At 42.5% G+C, this 24166-nt stretch overlaps 1 protein-coding gene across 1 annotated transcript in view; it reads left to right on the forward strand.

Moving 5' to 3' along the window:
* Nucleotides 1-24166, forward strand: part of pcsk6 (proprotein convertase subtilisin/kexin type 6) — a 41618-nt gene that overhangs the window by 14734 nt on the left and 2718 nt on the right. Inside the window, exons 7-19 of the mRNA XM_079464717.1 lie at nt 10-182; nt 2012-2224; nt 3089-3189; nt 3465-3568; nt 4197-4314; nt 8674-8862; nt 12754-12890; nt 18337-18519; nt 18978-19080; nt 19198-19394; nt 20053-20140; nt 22149-22252; nt 23645-23774. Of these exons, the coding sequence (XP_079320843.1) occupies nt 10-182; nt 2012-2224; nt 3089-3189; nt 3465-3568; nt 4197-4314; nt 8674-8862; nt 12754-12890; nt 18337-18519; nt 18978-19080; nt 19198-19394; nt 20053-20140; nt 22149-22252; nt 23645-23774 (1840 nt within the window). The remainder of the gene's footprint in view (nt 1-9; nt 183-2011; nt 2225-3088; nt 3190-3464; nt 3569-4196; nt 4315-8673; nt 8863-12753; nt 12891-18336; nt 18520-18977; nt 19081-19197; nt 19395-20052; nt 20141-22148; nt 22253-23644; nt 23775-24166) is intronic.

Here is a 24166-nt window from a genome sequence, read left to right on the forward strand (position 1 = left end):
CCCTTCAAGGTGTACGAATGCTCGATGGAGACGTGACGGATGTGGTGGAAGCCAAGTCTCTGGGGATACGGCCAGACTACATTGACATTTACAGTGCCAGCTGGGGTCCAGACGATGACGGGAAGACCGTGGACGGGCCGGGACCTCTCGCCAAACAAGCCTTCGAACTGGGAATTAAGAAGGTTGTTGACTCAAAAACACAAACACATGCGATTCGTAACATGAGTTGTCATTCGGATTCCAGATTTCATTAGCTGCTAAATTACAACCATAACATTTCAGATGGAAAAACAGAAGATGAATCACAAACTGAGTTTTAGTGTTGTTTTAGTTGAATTCCTCTTAAGAGTCAATGCTTTATATGGAAAGCTGGTTTGTGGCAATAATTGTTTGTTGCGTTGTAAAAATATGTGACACATTAATGCGATTTTGTAGTGCTTCTTTCTAAAAGTGTTTTAAACTAAGAAAAGTGTTTTCCAGTAAAAAAAGTCTAATAATTCTTAAATCAAGATACATTTCCTTTATTTTGCTTACCCCAGCCGATGTATTTGCTTGTTTTAACCATACACTTGACCCAAATCAAGACTAGAAATCTTATAAGATCTCAAATAAACGTATATTGATTTAAGCATTTTTAGACATTTCTTATTGGATAACAATGCAAAAACGATTCAATTAAGACTAAATTAATAAAAAATACTGAGTCAGAAGAAGTTCTTTTGCATTGTTGGGGTATAAACTTGTAGGTTCATCGATGATTCCAAATTGTCCCTTCCCCGTCTTGTGTATAGTTCTCGTCATGAATATAGCCTTAAGGCTAAAATTCACTACAAGACTTTTGCCCAGATTTTCATCCTGGACTTGTCGCAGTAGGTCTGTGCCAGTCTCACAGGTCACGCTTTTATCCAAAGCGACTTACATTGCATTGTACTATACATTTGTTTCTATCTATGTGCAATCCCCTGGGATCGAGCCCATGACCTTGGTGATACCTAGCGCCACTGAGAAACAGGAAATCTTTATTTATACTTGTTCAATAACTGGTTTATTTTGAGTCGAATGAAGTTACGGATTGCAGCTGTAATACGCTTTATTGCGCAGCTCGTTGGAATGCTTGATTCTGATTGGCCAGTCGCGACATTTGCAGGTTTGTTATTCCCAGAGTCATAGGCCCTTTTCACAATGACGACGTTCAACTTTTGCCTTTCGCACAGCAGTGTATCATAACTTCAGTTTTGCCGACGCACAAGAATTTAACAACAGTGACTGAAAATACGAGTGGTCAAGATATCGGTAAGATTATTATTGTGTTTAGTATCGGGCATTTCGTAACGTTATTGACTGACAGAACACTTATTCGAGTACTTATCCTAGCACCTTCGCTAACGCAAAAATAAAACACTTACCTTCATAATCAAATACTGTTCAACAAATAATTTGTATCCTTTATCTAGCTTTTGATTTTTGTTTTAGCAACTTGTCATCTAGCTGTATTTGTGGCAGCTATTCAAGGTGGTAAATCCATTCCGAGGCGCTGGCGCAAGTCTTTAAATGGGTTAAAAGTTGACCTCACTTGGTCAGTTTAGTCGGAAATCATTTTGACAGTTTTTTTTGCATTAATTGAATATATGACATTATATTTACAAATGATTAAACCAATTTGCCTGTTCGTGACATTTGAACGTGCTTTCTTACCTTAAAAACGAAAGTTTCCTCACGTAAAGTCATTCGGTAAAAATGAGCTAATACAATATTTCAAATTCACATTTCATGTCCAGTTTCTTCCTCATGTGGCAAGTAGCCGTGTAATAAGCAGGATAATGTACAAGCACCCGGCTGTTATCGCGAAATAAACCCCTTCAGTGTGAACAAGACAATGTCGGGGCTTATTTCTGCAATATTACCCGGCTGCCTGTACATTATCTCTTACATATTATCTGGAGAATGACGTTCTCAATATATTTCTGCATGATCTAACGTTCTTTCTTCACATTCGCCTGTGTCTCTGCAGGGTCGTAAAGGTCTGGGTTCTATCTTTGTTTGGGCGTCTGGTAACGGAGGCAGACAGAGCGACCACTGCTCCTGTGACGGTTACACAAACAGCATCTACACCATCTCTGTCAGCAGCACTACTGAAAACGGCAACAAGCCGTGGTACCTGGAGGTCTGCACATCCACCCTCGCCACCACATACAGCAGCGGAGAGTTTTACGACCGCAAAATAGTAAAGTATCCATTCTGTCTTTCTGTAAACGTGAGCTGAATATTGAATGAACATGTTTACTCAGCTTCCCCACATAAACTCTGAGATGACTATTATTCTAAAATGCGGGTATGATCAGCTTTTCTCATATCTTTATTGCACACGTGGCCTTGAGATTAATGCAAAAGTAATACAAATATTCAAAAGTAGCTAAGTAGCTTCTTAAAAGCAAGTAAACAAGAAAACACATGATGAATATCAATGCTGGGTTCTCGAATGGTGAATTGCGTATCTTTATTACACTGCATCATATATGCGTTTAGCCGCATTTTGCCGAATGCCATGTTGTTGTCGTGTGTGTCTCTTACAGTATCTTAAGGAAACACAGATCTTGTGAGACTCGAGCTCAGTTTTAATTGATCTGAAACGTTCTGTTTGCCTGCGGCTCACCAGCAGAGCTCTGTGTGTGTCCCGTTGTTTCTCAGAAGAACCAAAGAGAGAGAATATTTACAGAGCGAGAAGCCTCACGGACACACATTCTCTCACATTCTTTCTCTTAATGCGATGCAGAAATAAACAGGTGCCGTCGTTTCTTTTAAACAGAATAGGAGACCACACACCGATGCAGACAGACAAACATACCTGTTCATCACAAACCACATAAACATCAGCATTCTTCAAACAAATTCACTTACAAAACATTCAGTTAGCGACGGTTAGACCTGCAAAGAATGAACTTTAAGCGTTTTCTATCCAAACCCTGATGAAAGCGTACAGGTTTGGATGAGACAAGGGAGATGACAGATGGAAGCGTGCGGTGTTTGTTGAGTTCACGTGATCCGTTTGCACTTCTTCACAGGTGTTATTGTGTGTTTGTGATGGCAGGTGACCACAGATCTGCGTCAGAGGTGCACAGATGGTCACACGGGTACTTCAGTATCTGCACCGATGGTGGCGGGAGTCATCGCTCTCGCTCTGGAGGCAAAGTCAGTGTTTCTCCATCCTTCTGTTTGTTACCAGCCAACCTGATCTCAGATCATTTCAAATATGAAAAGCTTTCATTTGAAAGCAAACATATAAAAGGCATAAGGAGTCAAAAAGCTCAAAAAGATCAAGTTAAATACACATTTATGCTACGATATAAAACTAAGTGGTTTGATTTCTATTAATAGTATATAGTTTGTTGTTGCAGCGGAAACGGTCTATAGACTTAAAATGATTTGGATATTTTCTAATATCGCATTATCTTGTTATATTTCAGTCCTCTGATAACATGGAGGGACGTCCAGCATCTCCTGGTGAAGACGTCAAGACCGGCTCACCTGAAAGCCAATGACTGGAAAAGCAACGCAGCTGGACACAAAGGTGACCACTTCACAAAACAATATCAATAAACAATAAACAATAAACGTGCATTTCTTTCATTTCTAGAATGTGATTTTATAATTACAAAAGCAGAGGTGGATAGTGCTCAAGTATTTGTATTACTCGAATACATGTTTCAAGTATCTGTACATTATGAGAGTGTTTTTACTGGGGAAAAAAGCATATATTTTACCCCACATTTCATTAATACATTTTTACATGTTTATTTACCTTTAATGCAGATGATAAATCTAGTACTTTCTCAGTTTTAAAAGTAAAAATACTTCATTACATTCTCAAATCTAGTACTTTAAGTATTCAAGTATAACAGTAAAACCATTTATTCATGAAATGTAGAGGAGTAAAAAGTATGATGTATGCTTTGTGACGTCAGGAAATAAAACATTTCCAAAGTAAAAATAAAGTACTTAATGTACTTAAGAGTAAAAATGCCTACGTTATGTAAACGTTTGATAAAAAGTACTTTACATGTGATGAGGTTGATATTCTGTTTTGTACCGTATTGTAAAGTTTGAAACGAGTAACGGCAAATAAAGCAACAACGACTTTTCTCGCAGGAAAAATGAAGGAAGATAATAAGGAATGAAATTGTGTGTTCGTTTACTAGTCAGTCATCTGTATGGCTTTGGTTTGATTGATGCCGAGGCCATGGTGGTGGAAGCCAAGAGGTGGAGAAACGTTCCTGCTCAGCACACGTGCACCAAGAGCTCGGAGCGCCGAACCCGGTGAGGAGAGAAACTTCTTCTACTCCATATACACCAGGAACAGTTCACCATACATACAGTATCGGTTCTAACTGACACCCTGTGGACAAAATATCAAATTATAATGCGTTCTTTTGTCATGTTGCATCCGCCAGGTCATCTCTGAGGAATACATGGTTTCATAGATGAGTTGTGTTTCATTTGAGAATAAACTTAATCTCAGATTTTTCTCTTAAAATTTGTCATAAGAAACACAAGAAGAGTATGGAGGTGTAAAATGGATTTAGATTGTGTAGGAACGTTTGAGTTCCTATTGAGATGTTGAGCCGTTTTTGAGCCATTTCTGACCCTTTTTCTCAAGAGAAATATCTGAGACACAGATGAGATTTAAGAGAAAGATCCCATTTGCTCTTAATTTAATCTTGATGTCTAGGAAAAAGTGTTGAGATATTAAAGATCTTCTTGTGAGATTCCAGGTCTTTTCTTTTATCGTTAAACCCGAAAGGAGAACTTCTAGGATTCATTACCATTTTAAAATGTGCCCAAATAGGAGAGAAATGACACGAGAGTGAGTGAATAAAAGCAGAGCGATGTCTGGTGTGTTTAAATCAGTCCCTGTGAATTTGAAAGACTCCAGTTCTTTCCTTTGAAAACTATATCTGATTAAACGGCTTTTGTTTCCAGCAGGAGGCCATTGGTAATAACTGGAGCATGTCTAACATTATGGGCTCGAAATCTGCTCTTCTTTAGCCCTTAAAGCAGAGGACGCGTCCCATCAGTACACATGTCAAGATGTCATTTCAACACTAAAAACAACCTTTGAAGTTCATATCCCTGCAGAAGTCTAAATTGCTGTCATAATACGACCAGCCATCGACACAATGATCCTGCGTTGCGCCCGCGTCTACATCTGTGCTTTGGTGACAGTTGTTTGCCTGTTTATCTTGTTGTATTTTTTCGTGAAAAGCATGTTGACACAATGCTGTGTCCGGGAACGCGCGGGTCACCATCGAACCCGGAATGCTTTGGCGCTGGTTCAAGGGTCGTTGGCTGGAGTGGTGTCCTGCGGCTTTGTTCCCAAACACAGTTTGAATACTTGACTGTTCTGCGTGGCCTCATTTAAAGTGCGATATCTCCTGAGGGATTGTGGGTCCTCTCCTATCTGGCCTCGGAGGATGAGCTGTCACTGCATTCAAAGGCAGATTGTGGTGTTGATGTGTCAAAGGGCATGATGAAACTTCTCTATATTATGATCTGTGCATTGTCGCACATCTTGTTTCCATTCAGACGTGCGTCAAGGAATTAAAGCGGGTTGAGAACAGCACTGAATCCGGACATGAGAGGGAGAGAAATTTAGTTAGTTATGGATTTTTGAATTGTCACGGGATGTGATGCTGATTTTGATACACGGTTGATTGTTTTGTTGGTCTTGTCATTGAAAAGAGATCAAATTCTCCAAATCCCAGTCATGACCATTGATATAATAAAAGTTTGATAGACATGTTAGTCCTGACACTAACGTTAGCAATGAATCTAATCTTCAGATCTCAAAAGGTAGAGAAAAATCGGTCCACCGGGTGTCCTTGTCAGAGGACTGATGATGTCATTGATACAGAAAACATGCATTATTTCTTTAAGTATTCTTACGTACGAAACGTATGCTGTACCTCGAATGCGCTGTTCTGTAAGTTTTTGCAAAATACGCTGGGTAAGGAATGACGTAAACAGTTGCATTACGTTTATATGATCAGCATTTTAGAATGATGCAGCACAACTTTGCACAACAAGAGTGAATGTGATTGTTCGCGAGGGTAGACTACGTTCAAAGTCAATACAAAGAGGCCAATAGATGCAAATCCACTTCGGTCGACGTAATTGTCTTGAAATTTTAAGGGGTAATATTCGCAATGACATCTTCTGTCCCCTGCCAAGGACATCACATGGTTTGATTTCTGTCCCGGCTGTCCGCGCACACGTAATTTGCAGTGCGTGTGAAAAAGTTGTCAAAACAAAGCAGCAGCTATTGATCATTTTAGCTCGGTGTCTGTGCCGACTGGCATCAGCGGTCAATGCCTTAACTAAATAACTCAACTAAAGGAAAAAACTATGTTGTAGTAATGTATTTGTATTGGGTTTGTGAGTATGATATTTTCAGTTTTCGCAAAATGTTGTTTTGGACCAATGAAGTATTGCGGGGTTGTGTTGAATTTCTCTTTATTGTAAGTATTCTTTCAGTCATCAGGATTCAAATGACAATCCAATAACTTGTGTTGAAAACCCCAACAATGATTGATTTTAATTGTAGATTTCTTTAGAAGACCCTTTTCATGTAAATGAGTGAAAATGTCACAGATGGCTTTACACAATCGCAGGTTTTTATTCAAGGGGTTTTAATTAAATTTTCAAATGTCAGTCACGAGTTTAAAACGGGGCACGTGAAACCGCCCACTTTATTTCTGTGCTGATTTAACATGTGCTAAATAATGGCTCAAACCTCCAGTGAGTCATTTCACCGCCATCTGCGTTGTGTTGTTTATCATCAGAGCCATAAAAAAGGCCTGCCGCTATTAGAATGCCCTTGAAAAACAATATTATACCAACAAGACTCCCGAATGCGTGATCCTTCACCGTAAATATGATGATATTCCTGTTTGTTTTGGTGTTTCACAGTATCAAAGGCTCTAACGCTTTTCTCTATGACAGCAAGTCTCCAGTGAAGATCTCTCTGTTCTGGGGTGGTGTGAATCAGAAAACTGTGAAGTTGGAATGTAATGTGTTCCTCCCTTATGGAGGTTTACTCAGTTTACTCAGTTTTAAGCTTTTCTGTCCTTCTGGGACTTTCTTAAGGCCCGTTCACAACAAAGATGATAAGTATAATTTTTTTAATTGTTCTAAATTCAAGAAAATAGCACCGTGTAAGTATAACAAAACCACAGAACGTTCCCGACTTCGATCACTTCCAGACTGAGCCAAAATCGAGATCGACTCAAATTTAAAGGGTTTGCACATCTAGTTATCGGTTTTAATGTGAGCGGGGCTTAAAGTTTCTGTTGGATATTTTAGCGGCGTGAGGTTGTGAATTGCAACCAACGGCTCAATCCACCCTTCCCTCTCTGGCTGACACAGAACAGATGTTGTCATGTATTCACTTCTTGTCTGAAGGAGGAGATTGTCCCTTTAGGGCTACTGTAGAAACAACATGGTGAACTCCATGTAAGGGGACCCGCGGTGTATGTAGATAGAAATGCTCATTCTAAGGTAATTCAAACAAAACGATTCTTTATGTCAGGTCTTTATACACCTCTAAACACATAGTTTTGGATATTATATTGCATTTTTGTCAATAGATTATCCTTAATCTTACACATTGCACCTTTAATTTCTAAGTTTAAGGTGTTTCATTTTGATCCAGAAACTGTGATCAAGATAAAGATAAACAAACTTTGTGTCTAGGTAAAGAAATTGTGTGTATTCCTTTATTACTTCAAGAATATTTTCCAAGAAGCAAGCTTGGATGATTTCTGTATTTTACAGGGCTGTCAACATTAACGCATGCAATACATTCTTTTCAGATGAATGCGTTAAAAATATTTTACGTAATTAACGCAGCATCCGTTTAGATGAACCAATTTAATGGAGACATCAGTAGCAGTACTAATATCAGAATGTTTTAAAATCATTAATGCTATGTGTGATCAATCAGATTCTTATTTGTATTTTACCAATCTGTAACAAAGAATATTGAATTCCTATTCTTTGAAACATGTGTTTGAAACATGCACCCATCTCATACAGTAAATAGAAAAGATTCAGACATGAAGACTTTAAGCATTAAGAAGACAGTGACGCTGTGTTTGCGGACAGACGGTGAACTTTACAAAAGTCAAACAAAGTGATGTGGTCCGTAGTGTTTGACGCAAAAGAGGCAGAACGTTTCCCAGAAGAAGACTTTTCCTTAAAACATCATTTTAGAAACATTTGATCTCTGTCGTTGCTCAATGTGTTTCCAGAACACAGAGAAAACAGGGAGTTTGTGTCTTTAGGCAGAGCTGCACAAATCAGCTGTCATTGGCCTCGGACGTTCAACAAATAACAAGGACGCCTTATACTCGAAAGTTTAAAAGATTCAAAAAACATGAAAGTAGTCCATATGATTAACAGCGCAGTTTAGATATATTACAGAAGATTCTGAAGAGAGAATTTTCATTTTGATGTCAACTATTTTCTTTAAACACAATGTAGTTTTGAGCAGTCCTTCTGTAAGTGAGAGCCGATTTCATCCTCACAAACATCAGTGTGCGATTTATTATGCAGTATCACTAAAAGACTTTCATAGATATGAATGAAGAGAGAGTTTTAAGGTGTGTTCCCCTCGTGCAGGTACATCAGACCGGATCAGAAGTTCAACAGCAGCATGTCGAGCGCGGGCTGCAGCGAACAGAGCGATCATCACGTCGTGTTTCTGGAACACGTGCAGGTGCGTGTGCTCATCGTTCATCCTCGCAGAGGAGACCTGGAGATCAACCTCATCTCACCGTCCGGGACACGATCTCAGCTGCTAGCTCAGCGGTACGCCTCATTTACAGATCATGACATCTCAGCTCACAAGTAGACATGTAAAGAAGTTAACAAATGTGTTGTTGGACGGGCATGTTTGTGCGGATTGTTTTGTTAAAGATTCCTCGGGTTTGATTTGAGCAACACAGTATAAAATATTTGTTGGACGAATGATTTGGCATAGAGGTAAACTACAGCACATCAATCAAAATGGGGTTTGTTTAAAGGGGTCATATGACATGACTAAAACGAATATTAGCGTTTGCTTTAGATGACATTTACATTTAGTCATTTAGCAGACGCTTTTATCCAAAGCGACTTACAGATGAGGAAACATTGGAAGCAATTATAACAACATAGGCAACAAAATACATAAGTGCATTAAAGCCTAGCACGGTATACAAAGCTACGTGTCTAATACATAAAAATGCAATGTGTATACACGGTTTTAGGTAAAAAAACGCTGTATTTGACACATACCGTGCATGTTTGTCTCTCTGAAACGCGCAGATTCTGAAAAGCGTGGTGTGCTGTGATTGGCCAGTTAACCAGTGCGTAGTGATTGGTCGAATACTGCAGGCCTGTGACGGAAATGTAACACCTCTTACCATATTTGGAACATCAGGTTCCTCTTCAATTGTTCTGACCGGTACACCCACCTTACGCGCGTCTACAATTGGGCGGTCTTAGTCAAATCATACCACAAACTGACACAGATTTGTGGGGGGTGTGGTTACACGAGGCAGTTGATTTAACTTTAGCCCATAGTTATTTTAGCATTTTTGTTTTGTTGTAGTTTATTCATATTTTGAGTTTAATATATTATTTTATTCATTTTTCTTATTTTATGTTTTTCGGTGTATTTCGTCTTTGTACGGTTTAATTGATTTCAGTTCAAAATTTTCTTTTCTTACAAAAATACCCTTCTAAGCTATTTATTAGTGACAGACAGTTTTAGACTCGCCTCCTCCATCTCAGCGAGTTCAGCATTCATCACCTGGCGCAGTCTTTAATGGAAAAGTTCAGCTCAAAATCACCCTCATGACGTTCAACATGTTTAAAGACAGTCCGCCGTCTTTGGAACACAAATAAAGATATTTTAGGGACATCCGAGAGATTTCTAGGCCTCCTCATAGACATCATGGTTATAGTTGTTGTCATGGTCCAGGAAAGTCATTGTTAAATTGGTCCATCAGCTCATAGTGGCTCAATTGAGTTAAGAATACTTAATGTGCAAAAACAAACCAAAATAACGACTAATCAAAATATTCTCCTCTATCATGCGCCTCGTGGCGTTCGGCATACAATCTGAATGCGCATGCATCCAAGTGCTCTCGTGAACGCGCACCATACACGGACAAGACAGAGCAGAATAAATAGTCAATCACACAGCAGTCTCAAACTCTCTCTGTATGTCTTCACACTCTGTTCTTTCTCAAATCTCTCCTCTCTATAGTTTTGTATTCTCTTAGCAGCTTCATCTGTACGGTCACCGGCCCTGAAAGATCCCGAGCATCATTCTTATGGCCTTCATGAATAAAACTCTCACACAACCAGTTTCCAACGGTGTTTGCTTCAGGACCCACACCGAGTCCAAATGTCCTTAAATCAAACATTGAAATGAGTTAATATGACCATGAATTGAAAGTAATTGGTTTATAAATGTCTAAATCCTCATGCTGTAGCATATTCCACCTGCTGTGTTATTTTTGAGTTGCGACCCATCATTCGAGAGCCATTTTTCAAAAAACCTGTTGATGTGATTTTGTTGTAATAAAATGCTTTATTTCTGAAACAATCTCTGTCTAGGTGGACGTCTCAGTATTCTCTTCACAGCGAGCTCTACGTCTTATTTACAGAAGACCAAAATCAATGATTTATAAATCCACCGCCGTACAAACATCTCCCACCGAGCGTCTGCTTTAGCCGTAACCGGCATGACAGTCTAATGGGGCTTCCCGCGTTCGGAGGCCATTTATTAACAGCCGGCATTCGCCCGACGCTCCCGCTCTCTCACCCCAGGCTTTCGCCGCTGGAAGAATGAATAATACGCTTGACAGAGCCTCCCGCGAATTGCCAGGAAAGACATGTGCATTGAATTATAACTGGTTTTGGAGAGTCTGAGACCTCTTCCAGGGCCAAATGTACCATCTCCTCATTGCAAAAACCCTCTCTATTTGGAGGCCAGAGAGGAAAGTGTACACATCTAATGCGTAGAGAGCCTTCTAACAAGGGCCAGATTCAGAGAAGTGGGCTTCGTGGAGCACTCATTAGAGCAGTGGGATTGTGGACGGAGCCCAAGGGCTAACACGTGTTTTCATCTGAAAGCCGAGAGAGACACAAGAGTTTCGAGAAAATCCGGCTCACAACTGGTCGCTGGGGTGCGTTTACAAATGAGATTCACTTCTTTTTGAACGTCCGACGCGTAGAGAGAGAGGATGCTGTGATGATGACCTGGATCACTGAATATATTAAAGTTGAACTTCACCTTCAAGCCTCAATGTCCTGGTTAAAAAGTATTTCTGAAGTGCGTGTGCTGTGTTTCAGTAGCAAACTGAAATAGACTTCCCACTTTTCATGAGTTTTGGATTTTTCCTTTATGTATTAGACGACAGAAGTGGGTTGCAAATGCCCATCGTAACTTTTTGGGTTTAAAATAAACTAAAATTGTCTATATAATAATGGCTCTATATAATTATATGCTGAAAGCAAAGATGGCGATAAAGAAGCTAATGTTTCAGACTGCAACTTTAATGTCACTTAACAACATCAGTAGAACGTTGCCGTTTAGACAATAATCTCGACATTACAATGGTGTTAACATCCCGTATGGAAAATCTGCTTAAACATAAAAATATAAATGTTTGCTTAAGATCTGTGTGAAAACCGCTGGAATACATATGATCCTGGTGAACTGTGTTTCTACCACATAACCAGACACTAAACAGTTTCACCTCATTTTACGATTTCGACAAATTTGTGCTTTTAAACCCACTTATCTGCTTTAACTTCTACTTTTAATGCATTACAGTGACATTTTTGTAATAGAAATTGTAGGGAATGTACACAGACAATTCAGTTTTCTGCGTCAAGTTAGCACCAGATGTAACTGTCTCAGATTAGCACTATTCTCTGTTAGAAAGCATCTACTTCACAGCTCACTGCAGTGAACCGTAAATACCGAACGACCTGATTGTTATGTAACCAGAGAAAGTTTATAACACCGTGTCATGCCAACCGCCCCGAGATCACACAAACCAAGCCAAAGCGCCCATCTGTTCCATCCCTGTGATACAGTCCCGTGACGTCACATCACAAATCTTTCCCTGTGAACCCTGTTGAGCGATGTCAGCATGCGAATGCCAATATGAGCAATCAACTTTTCTCATTCTTGATATATGCAACTAAAAAAAATCAAATCTGATTCCTTTTCTCTGAGAGATTTATATTGCTTGAATTTATACTTTAACACGAAGTGCTAGCATATCTTTAATGTAAAAAACATGAATCGTTTGCTCATCACTAACCGAGATACAATCAGGTGACTATTATTTCACTCTGCTGATTTATGAGAAACATCTGCAGAAAATTGAAGCGCCAGATAGCACGTATACGTTTGTAAGACGTCTGCTAAACATCCTAGAAAGAGCAGTTTAAGATTCATTCTAAATCATAAACATCTCACAGACGTCTTCTAGACGTCTATATGACATCTGACAGCAGACGTCTCCGAGATGTACTGCAGACGTCAAATAGACGTCTGGCAGATGTAGTGTGCTATCAGGATCAGTGCTCGTGTGTAGTCGACAGGTCTGTACGCAGTTTTTGACCAATGATCGGTGGGTAAAGCAGAGAAAGCTGTTACTCTTTCTCGAACGTTTAATATTTCTGTTTGTGTTCCAGATCGTTTGATAACTCCAACGAGGGCTTTAGGAACTGGGAGTTCATGACTGTGCATTGCTGGGGTGAGAGAGCGGAGGGCACGTGGACCCTGGAGATAACCGACTCACCCTCTCAGCTGCGTAATCCAGAGGTGTTGGGTAAGCATCGTGTGGATTGGTACCGTTTCTTCAGGAGTGTGGAAAACACTTGAGAAGTCTGTACGACACCTTACTTCAGTTTTGTCATTGATATGAACACCGCATGTGACCCCCTGAAACAATTTTGCCATAGAAAGAAGTATAGGGTGACTGAAAATGATGCAAAGCACTTTTTTGTCTGTTTAGAAATATTTCATATTTTTGAGAAATGTACACCACCTGCGGCAGTGATCCATCTAGCCGCCCCATCAGAAGGACGTTGTGGTTACTCCATCCAGGTCGGCCATCTCAGATGAGGTATAGCCCAGAGGTTTTGCGTTGAGGATGGCCTCTACCTCCAGCAAAGTAGTATGGAGCACCTCTTCAGAGATAGGTAGAGCCCCTATGACGGTACACAGGGCAGACTTCACAGACTTGATCTCTCTTTCCCACGTCCCCCCGAAGTGAGGAGCTGCAGGGGGGTTGAAGCGGTAATACATTTTCTATTCAGCCAGTAGTTGTTGTAGATCTGAGGACATGCTATTGAAGGACTCACGTAGCTCCTTCTCACCAGCCGTAAAGTTCGTCCCCCGGTCTGAATAGAGCTCTGCAGGAGCTCCTCGGCAAGCAATAAACCATCTGAGGCTCATCAGGAAGGAATCCACATCCATACTGTGCAAGAGATCCAAATGCACCGCTCGGGTGGTAAGGCACTTATAGATGATTCCCCATCTCTTCTCTGAACGCCGTCCCATCTTGACGTGGAAAGGTCCAAAGCAGTCGACACCTGTAGAGAAGAACGGGGGCTTGTGTAGACGCAGACGGGCTTCAGGTAGGTCGGACATTTTTGGGATCAATGGCTTGGACTTCCATCTTCGGCACTCCTCGCATTGATGTTGCACCTTCCGGACGGCCTCTCTGCCACGAAGAACCCAGAAGGTATGGCGCAATTCTGCAAATACTCGCTCAGGGCCTGGATGACAGAGGCGGGCACCGTAATCCCGGATAAGAAGCTTTGTGGCTGAATGAGAGGGGTCCAACCCAATGGGGTGCTTGAAAGCCGAATCTAACCACTCAGCACGTCGGAGTCGTCCTCCCACTCGTATAATATCCTCCTTAGGATCTAACTCCGGTGAGAGGTTAAGTATGCGACTGCTCCTGAGCAGTGCCTTCCCTGCCCTCAGGTGGCGCAACTCCTCTACGAAGCACTCAGATTGGACTCTCTTGAAAATCATCATCTCTGCTTTCTGATAGTCGGCTGTGCTCAACGGCTCCTGTCCTGCCGCCCCATGCACCATATCTTTCCATGACAGTGAGTGCACTGGCAGGGTCTCTGTTCCATCCAATCGGTTAATCACCCTGCATGTCGTCAGCTTCTTATATTCTGCCATGTCATGCTTGGGTTCCATGCCCGGCCAGGTGGGCCAGTCGTCGGGTCCTTTGAGGAGAAAAGTTGGCCCTTGGCTCCAACGATTAGGCATGGCTAACTCTGCTAAGGTCTTGCCTCCCGTGACGTCATCAGCTGGGTTCTGTATGGAGTCCACATAACGCCATGAACTTTGCTCTGTAAGCTCTTGGATTTCGGCTATGCGCGTACCGACGAAGACCTTGAAGCGGCAAGACTCTGACTTCAACCATGTGAGCACCGTAGTTGAGTCACTCCAGAGGATTGTCCCATCTGTACTGATGCTCAGCTCCTTCTTTATAGTCTGGGCAAGCTGGGCGGCTGACAATGCACCGCAGAGTTCGAGGCGGGGAATCGAGTGTTGCTGGCGGGGGGCCACTCTGGATCTAGCCGCTAGGAATGCCAGGTAGACTTCACCTTTAGTATCTTCGGTTCTCAAGTAAGATACCGCCCCGTTAGCCCTTTCGGAGGGGTCACTGAATACGTGAATATATCTGGATACAACATTCTGATCTGCATGTGCGGGAACATATGCACGAGGTAAGGAGATGCGGGACAGCAAAGGCAACTCTGATTCCCATTCCTCCCATGTCTTCTGCAGGTCAGAGGGAAGAATCGGGTCGTCCCAATCACGGGGTTTGTCCCACATGCGCTGGACGATCAGTTTAGCTCGAGTCGTGTAGGGTGAGATAAACCCTAGGGGATCGTACTGCCGGGCTAGCACCTTGTACACGTTCCTCATAGTCAATGATCCATAGTCCAATGGTCGGATCTTGTAGCCTAAGGTGTCGGTTTCCCAATACCAGCTGAGTCGGAGGGTTGGCTCTGCCAGGCTAGACTTGTTGTGTGACAGCCACCTCTCCATACCATCAGACCTGGCTTCTCTGGGTAGGTGCTTAAGGACATCAGGCACGTTGCAGGCCCATTGACAAATCTCGAACCCGCCTGCGGCTAAGACTTCTCGGAGTCGGTCCACCAGGTCCTTGGCCTCCTCGGCTGTGGGCACACTCTGGAGACAGTTGTCCACATAAAAATACTGCTCCACCGATTGCCTGACTTTTCCGTCTGGTCCACCATGGTCTCTCGCATGCTTCTGGAAAGCAAAAGTAACGCAGCATGGTGAGCACGCAGTACCAAACGGCAGAACTTGCCACTCAAAGATGTCTGGGGGTTCGTTACGCCTCATGTCCCTCCAAAGAAACCTGAGGAGTGCTCGATCTTAAGGAGGGAGTCGAACTTGGTGAAAAATGCTGCGGATGTCTCCACTGATGGCTACAGCCTGCTCTCTGAAGCGCAGCAGAACCCCAAGCAGGGATGGTCCCAGCGTAGGACCGGGAAGGAGGGCATCATTAAGGCTCCTACCCTGGAACTGGTATGAACAGTTGAAGACTAGGCGGTTCTTCCCGTTGTGGCTCACTAGGTGGTGGGGTATGTACCAAGATTCCTCCGTGAGTGAGGCTTCCTGTGGATCAATCTTTCTGACAGCACCTGCTTCCACCAGCTTGTGGATTGCGGAACAGTACTCGTTAGCCCTTTGGGGGTCTCTCTCTCTAGACGCCTCTCCAGACCTCTGAGACTTGGTAGGACTGCCTCTTTAGGTGCACTGAGGGTGGGAACACCTCGTTTACGCAGCAGTGGGGTGACATACTGGAGTACACCTGCAACATCTATTCGCCTTGTCTTTGTCTCGAGGAGCTCCACTGCTTCCTGATCTTGCTTTGATCGTTTCACCAGTGTGCTGGTCTGGTAGGGCAGCACATCCATCTTCCAGAGCCTCTCTACATCCTGTGCTAAATCGGTCTGGGGAGAAACACTGGTGAAGAGACACTGCCTTGTGCCCATTGTCCACTGTTTGAGCTGCGCAGGTCCTTGGAGGGCCCACCCCAACCTAGTGCGGACAGCTGCCGGTCCTCCTGGCGGTCCCAATCTCACCGGCTCAACCGGGGTGAGTAGATGGGGATAGTCAGCCCCGATCAGCACAAGTGGTTTCACATGCTCGAAGGGTTCAAGGGGAATGTCTGCCAGATCACGTAACGTGTGGGTATGCCCATGACCGTGGAACATCTGACGCCGGAAGTTCGCTCTCATCTCTGCTGGAAGCTTGGAGAGGAGCCGAGCTACATGAAAACCACATCTTAGCTCCACATCTCCATCTGGACCCAATGTCTTTAACATGCCCACCAGTGACTGTACATGCAGTGAGAATCTTTCAAAGGCTGCTAAATCTCCACGTCTGATCTCAGGTGAGTCCATGATGGTCGCAATCCTCTTTAGGGCTACATGATGCGGCTGGCCAAACTTCTCTGTCAGGGGTGCCATTGTGTCTGTGTAAGGCTGGAGTGAGTTTATAAAGGAATCAGCTATTAGGCAGGCTTCCTCGAGCTTCACATGGTCCACAAGGACCTGGTACTTGAAGAGCTCAGGGGCATCAACAGGTAGAAGATGGTTAGGGCTAGCTTCAGCCTGGAGAACTCCATCGGGTCTTTATGAATGAATAGGGGGATTCTTGGTGCTGGTCCCTGGTATTCTCTTCTTCCCAGTGACATTCCTCCTCCTGGCGACTGAGGTAAGCCTCGAGCGTGGTGCGGATAGCTCATGTCGACTCTAGTTGGGAATTGCTCTGCGTGAGACATAGGCAAGAAGGATCCTGACCTCTGTGTTCGAGGCCGTGCATCACAGTGTTCCTTACGTAATCTGTATGAGGAAGGATCGCATTGGTGAGAGTGCTGGAGATCAGGAGCTGATGCGCCGGGCACTGCTTTGTCTCTCATGAGCTACAGCTCGTTCATCATCCTATCTATCATGTTAATCACTCTGTTCTCCTCCACCCTTGAGGGCACAGAAGGGTACTCAGATGGTGGCCATGGCGGTGGTGGTAATTCTTCAAGCTCCTCTTCTTCCCTTAATTGGAAGTCATCGGACCTGAAGGGCGGAGGCATCGGCCACGGTTCTGCGGACCGTGTGCGGCATTCTACTCTCGGCTCTCGGGTAAAGGTAGGTATGGCGCGTGACCATGCTAGGTCCGTGTCTAGGGGATGCTCCCCTGAGTCGGTGAAGGACTCATCCCTCATGTAAGGGGTCTTGTTCCATGTAACATGAGACTGTGGGATCCACTCAGCGGCTCCGGATGTGAAGGAGGGCGTACTGTAACGTGTTGGGCTAGACCTCCTTGGTGGTGCTGCTCCGACCACATAATCTTGTAAATACTCTGGTTGTCTTGTTTGGCGCTAAGGCCGGGCAGGCATAGCCCACGTTGCTCCATCGCTCAGCTGCATACTCCCGGCACAACTGCTATCCGGCTCGAAGGACCACAAATGTAGCGAAGAACTACTCTGAGAGGGCAGGGGCTAGTTTGGATGAATATAGCAGTGAACCGGGGTGTCGGTCAGAACACAACAGGGAGCGTTGAATCAACTGAAACCTTTTATTCTTCCCACAATAACAAATCACCAGAAGGGAGAGCCAGCGTTCCAAAGATTCTTGAGGAATGCAGCTGTGTGCAGATGTGTGCAGATGTGGTTTGCTCTTATTAGACGCACATGAGCACACTGTGTTTAACATGGCACGGATGATTCCGTTACATCCGGACGAGCAATACTCGCCTTCATAACAAAGCTCCTCTAGGGAGTAGCGAATATCCCTATTACCTTCCGGTGGGTAATCTCCTAAGCGTGGGTCTTTTGCACAGGTTTTGTGTTCATACAATGGAAGTTGGTTTGGTTTTTAACATTCTTCAAAATATCTTCTTTTGTGTTCTGAAGAAGAAAGTGTTTTGGGGTGAACTGTGTCTCTAACAGTGATATAACAGATCTGTAGAGTCGAGCGGTTCGTGGCGTCCATATGCTGCACTGTGGTCTAGATCTTTTGCTTTTTATTGAAAGGGTGTTTACATACTGGTGTCGAGTATGTTACCTACCTGAACGGCAACGTTTCTGCTTTTTGTTTAGTTTAGGCGGGTTTATGTTTAGTCTGTTTCTGGTTTGCCGTTATCAGATTCATTGTAATGCAGAACAGATCTTCATCTGTGGTGCTTCAACGCTCCGTCTCTTTCTCCTCTCTCAGGTAAGCTGAAGGAGTGGACACTAATCCTTCACGGCACGTCTGAGCACCCCTACCAATCCCAGAATTCCCATCACTCTCGCTCAAGGATGTTAGAGATTCCCACAGCAGGAAGAGAGATGAAAATTCCTGATTCATTGCCAGGCATCACTGAGCCGGAAGAGGAGGAAGAGGAGGAATATAATGGTAATGTTCGTCATACCCGGCGCATGTTTTCTGTGTAAAAATCTTGCGGAATTATGTAAAATGCTGAGACTTTAATGCTCTTATTATCAAAGTCTGAGCTTTATACTTTATAATTCTTTTCCCGGAATTCGTTTTAAAGAAAAATAGTTTCAAGCGACAGCATTTTCTACTTATCTATTTATCACAAAACTATCATAACCTTGCATTATATATAGAGACTTGTGTCTGCGCAGTCCGCATTGTATAAAAAAGACGTGTGTCTTCGCAGCCCGTGTTGTATAAAGATAACTCCTGTCTGAGCATCTGCGTTTTTAAAGACTTGTGTTTGCGCAGCCCACGTTGTATAAAGAAGACGTGTGTCTGCGCAGCTCGCGTTGTATAAAGACTAGTGTCCGCGCAGCATCAGCGCAATGTTTCTGGTGTCATGAGGTGAAGGTTGTTTTGTGACTGTATTTCAGGATCGTGTCATCATGAATGCGGAGATCAAGGATGTGACGGACCAGCCGCTGATCACTGTCTGAACTGTGTTCACTTCAGTCTCGACAGTATCAAGACTGGCAGGTCTGCACCCATGACACGTTTCAACACCTGTTCCCCTTTTCATTTATTTATCATGAGCTCCATCCCGACACGTTGAGTCTCATGAACATGATGGCATGTTTACCTCTTTGATCATAGGACGTGTGTGAGTCACTGTCCACTGGGTTACTTTGAAGACAGAGATGCCAGGCGGTGTAGACGCTGTAATCGGGGCTGTGAGAAGTGTGTCGGACGTGGAGCCAATGAATGCAGGTCGTGCAGGAGAGGACTTTACTATAACTCAGAGGAGAACAGCTGCGCGGAAAGCTGTCCTGCCGGCTATTACCACGATGAGGGTGAGGGACGCACGGTCATTACACTCATCATGAGTTTGTTGACCGGTGAGAGTCTGCAGTACCGTTCACTGGCCCGGAAGAAATCTGCTCGATATCGCCCCAGTTTTGTTGTATTGCTTACAAATTTGAGATTCCTGACTCGTTCTCTCCGGAGAAATATCTGAGACAGACTGTAAAGTAATCTTATCGGCGTCTAGGAGAAATCAGATGAGGTCAGTGATCCTCTGGAAGCAGAAGATTAGGATTATACGTATGCATGTGTTTTTATTTCACTTAGAACAGATGTTGGGATGGGGCGGCTCCTGTTTTCTCCACAAAAGAGCGTGTGGACGGCCTTCTTTGACTCTCCACCTGTGTTGTGTAGAGAGATGATCAAATCCAGTCGCGACTTTGACTTTGCTGTTTGTGTCTCAGCCGTTGAACACATGCGAAGCTGCGCACGTGGAGCAGATTTTTCTTGAGTGGATATAAATTGCACGTACACATGTATGAACTGCAGCCAGATCTCCAGATATTTTCTGTAAAATGGCAGAAATTTTAGATAATAAAAAACATTTACAGTTTGAATGTCTCTCTGGCTCTCACTGTATGTGAAATGTCTATATTTTAACTCTATACGTGACCACAAAACCATAAGGTTTGTCTGTGTGTGTTTCAGGTCAGAGGCGGTGTCTGAAGTGTCATGAGAACTGTTTAAAATGCTTCAGAGATGCAGACAGATGTACAGCATGTCACAGTGGCTTCGGGTAATTCATTCTGAAAGATGAAATCATTTTCTTCATCAACATTTTTGACTGAACCCTATACTGTATATTCTGCCAGTCACCATGATTCAACTTTAATTTAAAACTGATTAAATATAGTTTTTACCAGCTGTAGGACTGCGATGAAAGTGAAAGTAGTTTAGCGCGTAACTTAGTTAAATGTTTACAATCGCTGATGAGCAAACACAACTCCAGTGGCTCCTCCTCTTCTCTAAGGAAGGCCCGCCCCTTTCTTGGCATATTCCTGTGGGCGGAGATTATCCAAGAACTCGGAATAGTGACATCATGTACCCGGGAAGTAAAGGGCTGTAGTCCGATTCCAGCCGTTCTCTGTAGTCCTTGAAAAGCGAATTCTGTTAAAGACAATATCTCGCTTGGCTTTGGACTTTGAACTTTATCATTTTACGGATACTTTTTATTTATATTACACACTAACTAAAGTTTTAAAATCACAGGGAATGGCACCTTTTAGGGAACTGTTGACAGTCTGCTAAGAAAAAGAGAGGTATGGAGCTTATTTAAAGAAGTTTTTCGTATTTGTGCTAAAGTCCACAGCTTGCCTCTCTGTCACCATCTCTGTTTAAAACATACAATTGCAGGTTCATTTACATACTTATCTAAATATGTTGACGTCAAATGACATCAAATTGACATTTCCCACAAAATCTCACTAGACGGCTCGAATGATAAATAATTATCATAAACTAACTGTTGAGAATCGTTAGTTAGAAAAGATTTTTATGTACTTGCTCAATAACCACAAAAAGTTCCAGATACAAAGTCTTGTTACTGCCAGCATGTTTGCGTGTCTTGTTCTGAACTATAATGGCTTCAGATTGTGGTACTTTGCAATGTTTTCCGGTATTATTTGATCATTGTAGCCGGATTGTTGATTAGAGAGAAGCATGTAATGAAAACCAAATGTTTTGGGGTTATTGAGCATTTGCATCTCTCGTAACCTCTCAACTTTATCTCGCATGCCAGCGTGTTTTTATTGTAGCCTATAGTGAGTTATGAACATACGGGAGGAGTTTGGATTAAATGACAGAAGAAAGTCAGACTTTGAGTTTTAGAACATTTAGGGTACATCTGGTCATCTTTATGCTTGACGGCTTTGCTGTGGTTTAGAGCGAGAGGACTGAGGCACATAAGGCTTTAGTTCTTGAAAGGCTGCCTGGTCGTGTCTAGGCTAAAATGCTGCATGCTTTACGCTGTGACCCGTCTACGGTATTCTATCTGTAAGGGTCATATATCGTACTGTCATGCACTGTGGTTTGTATATTAAGATATTTCAGTCTGCATGTCTTGAAGCTTTTAGTTTCACGTACTCCGTTCGCTCTTTCTCAAGCCTAATCTATTATCAGATTCGCTCATGATGCCTTTAGTTTTCGCATACGTACAACGTTTTCAAAGCAATCCCCTTTCACGCAGATCCTCAAAAACAACAAAAAATGCTGTAATGTGCATTTGAGGTCTGCATATTAAATAACGTTTAACTGCAATATAGCTTCGCTGTAGGACTGAAATCACATTTTGTTAGATTTTTCTCATAAATCATTACTGTTGGTCACCCTTCGTGTTTGTTTGATTTGCACATATTAAACAATAAAGAGTATTGAATGATAGCATGTCAACTTTGATTATTGATTTATTTCCTGTAAAGTGACAGTTTTGGAGATTCGAGATTTCAGTTCCACATGCAGTGATGATATATGACATATAAATTATGTAGTTGTTTATAAATTATAGCATGTAAATTATGCATATACATAACTATAAAGCATATAAATGATGTGGTTGTATTCGTTTGTGTTCACATACCTGAACGCAAACAAATACATTTCACAGATGCAGACAGAAATACACATCACACTTGTGACTTGCATCTGGTTTTAATAGTAAATGTACAGTTGGATGTAATGTTGAAACTGTGAAAACATGACTGTGAATGTTTGCTTTTAATCTTTCTGTCGTTCTCTTCTGATTAAAGTCTGGCAGGAATGACCTGTGTTCCTGAGTGTGACAATGGGACTTATTTCAACCTGGAGGAAATGAAATGCAGCCTATGCCATGTCTCCTGCTCCACATGCACAGGTCTGATTCTATTCTATTCTATAATATTCATTCTGTTCTTTTCTATAATGTTCATTCGGTTCTGTTCTATGATGTTTAGTCTGTTCTGATCATCTATTCTATTCTTTAATATTTATTCTGATCTGTTTCTAATGTACTCTATTCTTTAGCTCAGTTACCTCCTTTCTATTCTGTAAGGGTCTTTCTATTCATTTGCATTTGCCAGACGCTTTTATCCAAGGCAACTTAAATTGCATGATACTATAACATTTTTGGGAGGGTCTTTGAGTATGTTCAATCCCTGCGGTCGAACCCATGACCTCGGCATTGCTAGCGCCCTGCTCTAAGCACTAAGCCACAGGAAAGCAATGTTGTTCTCTGGATTCTACTCTAATCAACTCTATTGTATTTAAATGAATTGCACCTAAATGCTTTCTACTGCATGACCTACAAACGGCAGTTTCAAGCGTGACGACCACATGCAATAGAATTGATCTATTCTAACAGCATCTGCAAAACAAGAAACAGATTTTTGTACATTAGAAGTTTTTGTTCTTTTGTTTAGTCTTGGTTTGATCCTTCTGTTCTTATTATGAATTCAGAGCAGAATCAAATTGAAGTCACAAATAGATGAAATACAGTGAATTCAGAAGCCGACAAATGAACAGATTGCAGAACACAACGTTTGCCAGACATCCCCATCACCGGGGCAGAACCAATTCAGATGGATAGACTCAAACATAAACTGATTATATTGTTTTCACGGGTGTTTCTGCTCAGCCGTAGAAGTTAATTAACTTACTTCATTATAGCTCACACTTACCAGAGACGACTGAGAACACACAAGCTGTTTGCTTTCAAACTCCTCTGATGCGCGGAGATGTTATAGACACGACGGGAAATCAATGGACAGAATAACACATGAAACACATGAAAAGAAAGCATTACGCTGAAAGGACACTGCACCTGTCCGTCGTTCTAAAACAAATATTTCATTGCATTTCTACTGTAAGACATGTCGTTGTTTGAAGGCACTTGCGGTGTGACACCGGGTTACAGAACAGATTCGTGATTCTTTGTGTCGGTAGTTTTGATAGCACATATTCGTCTGTTAAATGTGTGGGAACGAACACATTTGAACCTTGAAAGGAATTCACATTATTGTGCTCTCTCAAAAAGATCAATTCTCACAATTTGGTAGTAATCTAAGAGGTGAACGCATCACAGGAAAGAAACCTGGAAGCAAGCGGGAAGGGTCGCCTCGCTGAACCCAATACATTGAAAGCCCTCCGGATGTTCTGGTTTAATGTCGTGCCTTTTTACGTTTGCCTCTGGCAAAAACCATTAAACCCTAAATAGTGAAAGCGTTTCCAGATGCATCATTAGAGTAATGTGTGTGCGTTGTGTTGACAGGGCCGGGAATGGAGGAGTGCATTCAATGTGCCACTCATTTCTTACAGCAGGAGTGGCGCTGCGTTCGCACCTGTTCCCCCGGATACTACAGAGAAGAATCCACGGGATACTCCCAACGCATGTGTCGCAAGTGAGCCTTTTTATTTACTTCTCCGTCATTATATGTTTGATCTTTTGACACCAACAGGAGCAACGCGTCTCATTTCTTCGCATGGATGAAGAAAATATGAATGAATGGACAGAAGTACGGCCAAGATTTAAGATGTATTTGTGTTTTGTTTGTGACTTCAGCTAGCATATGTACGATATGATCATGTATGTTTTTATGTTCGTATTTTGAAGGAAACCACTTGCTCGGTGGATACAAGCAAATAAAAGCAAACAGATGAGAGCAGAAGGCGAATCTTTCTGGCTGTGTGAGAGATTTACTGAAGATGTCTGTAATGTGGGGAGAGGAACGCCGCCTCTGCACTCCACGGTTTCTAATGCCGGGCTCTTTTGCTTTATGAACGTTGTCTAAAG

This window comes from Barbatula barbatula, assembly GCF_947034865.1.
Source record: "Barbatula barbatula genome assembly, chromosome: 1".
Classification (NCBI taxonomy): Eukaryota; Metazoa; Chordata; class Actinopteri; order Cypriniformes; family Nemacheilidae; genus Barbatula; species Barbatula barbatula.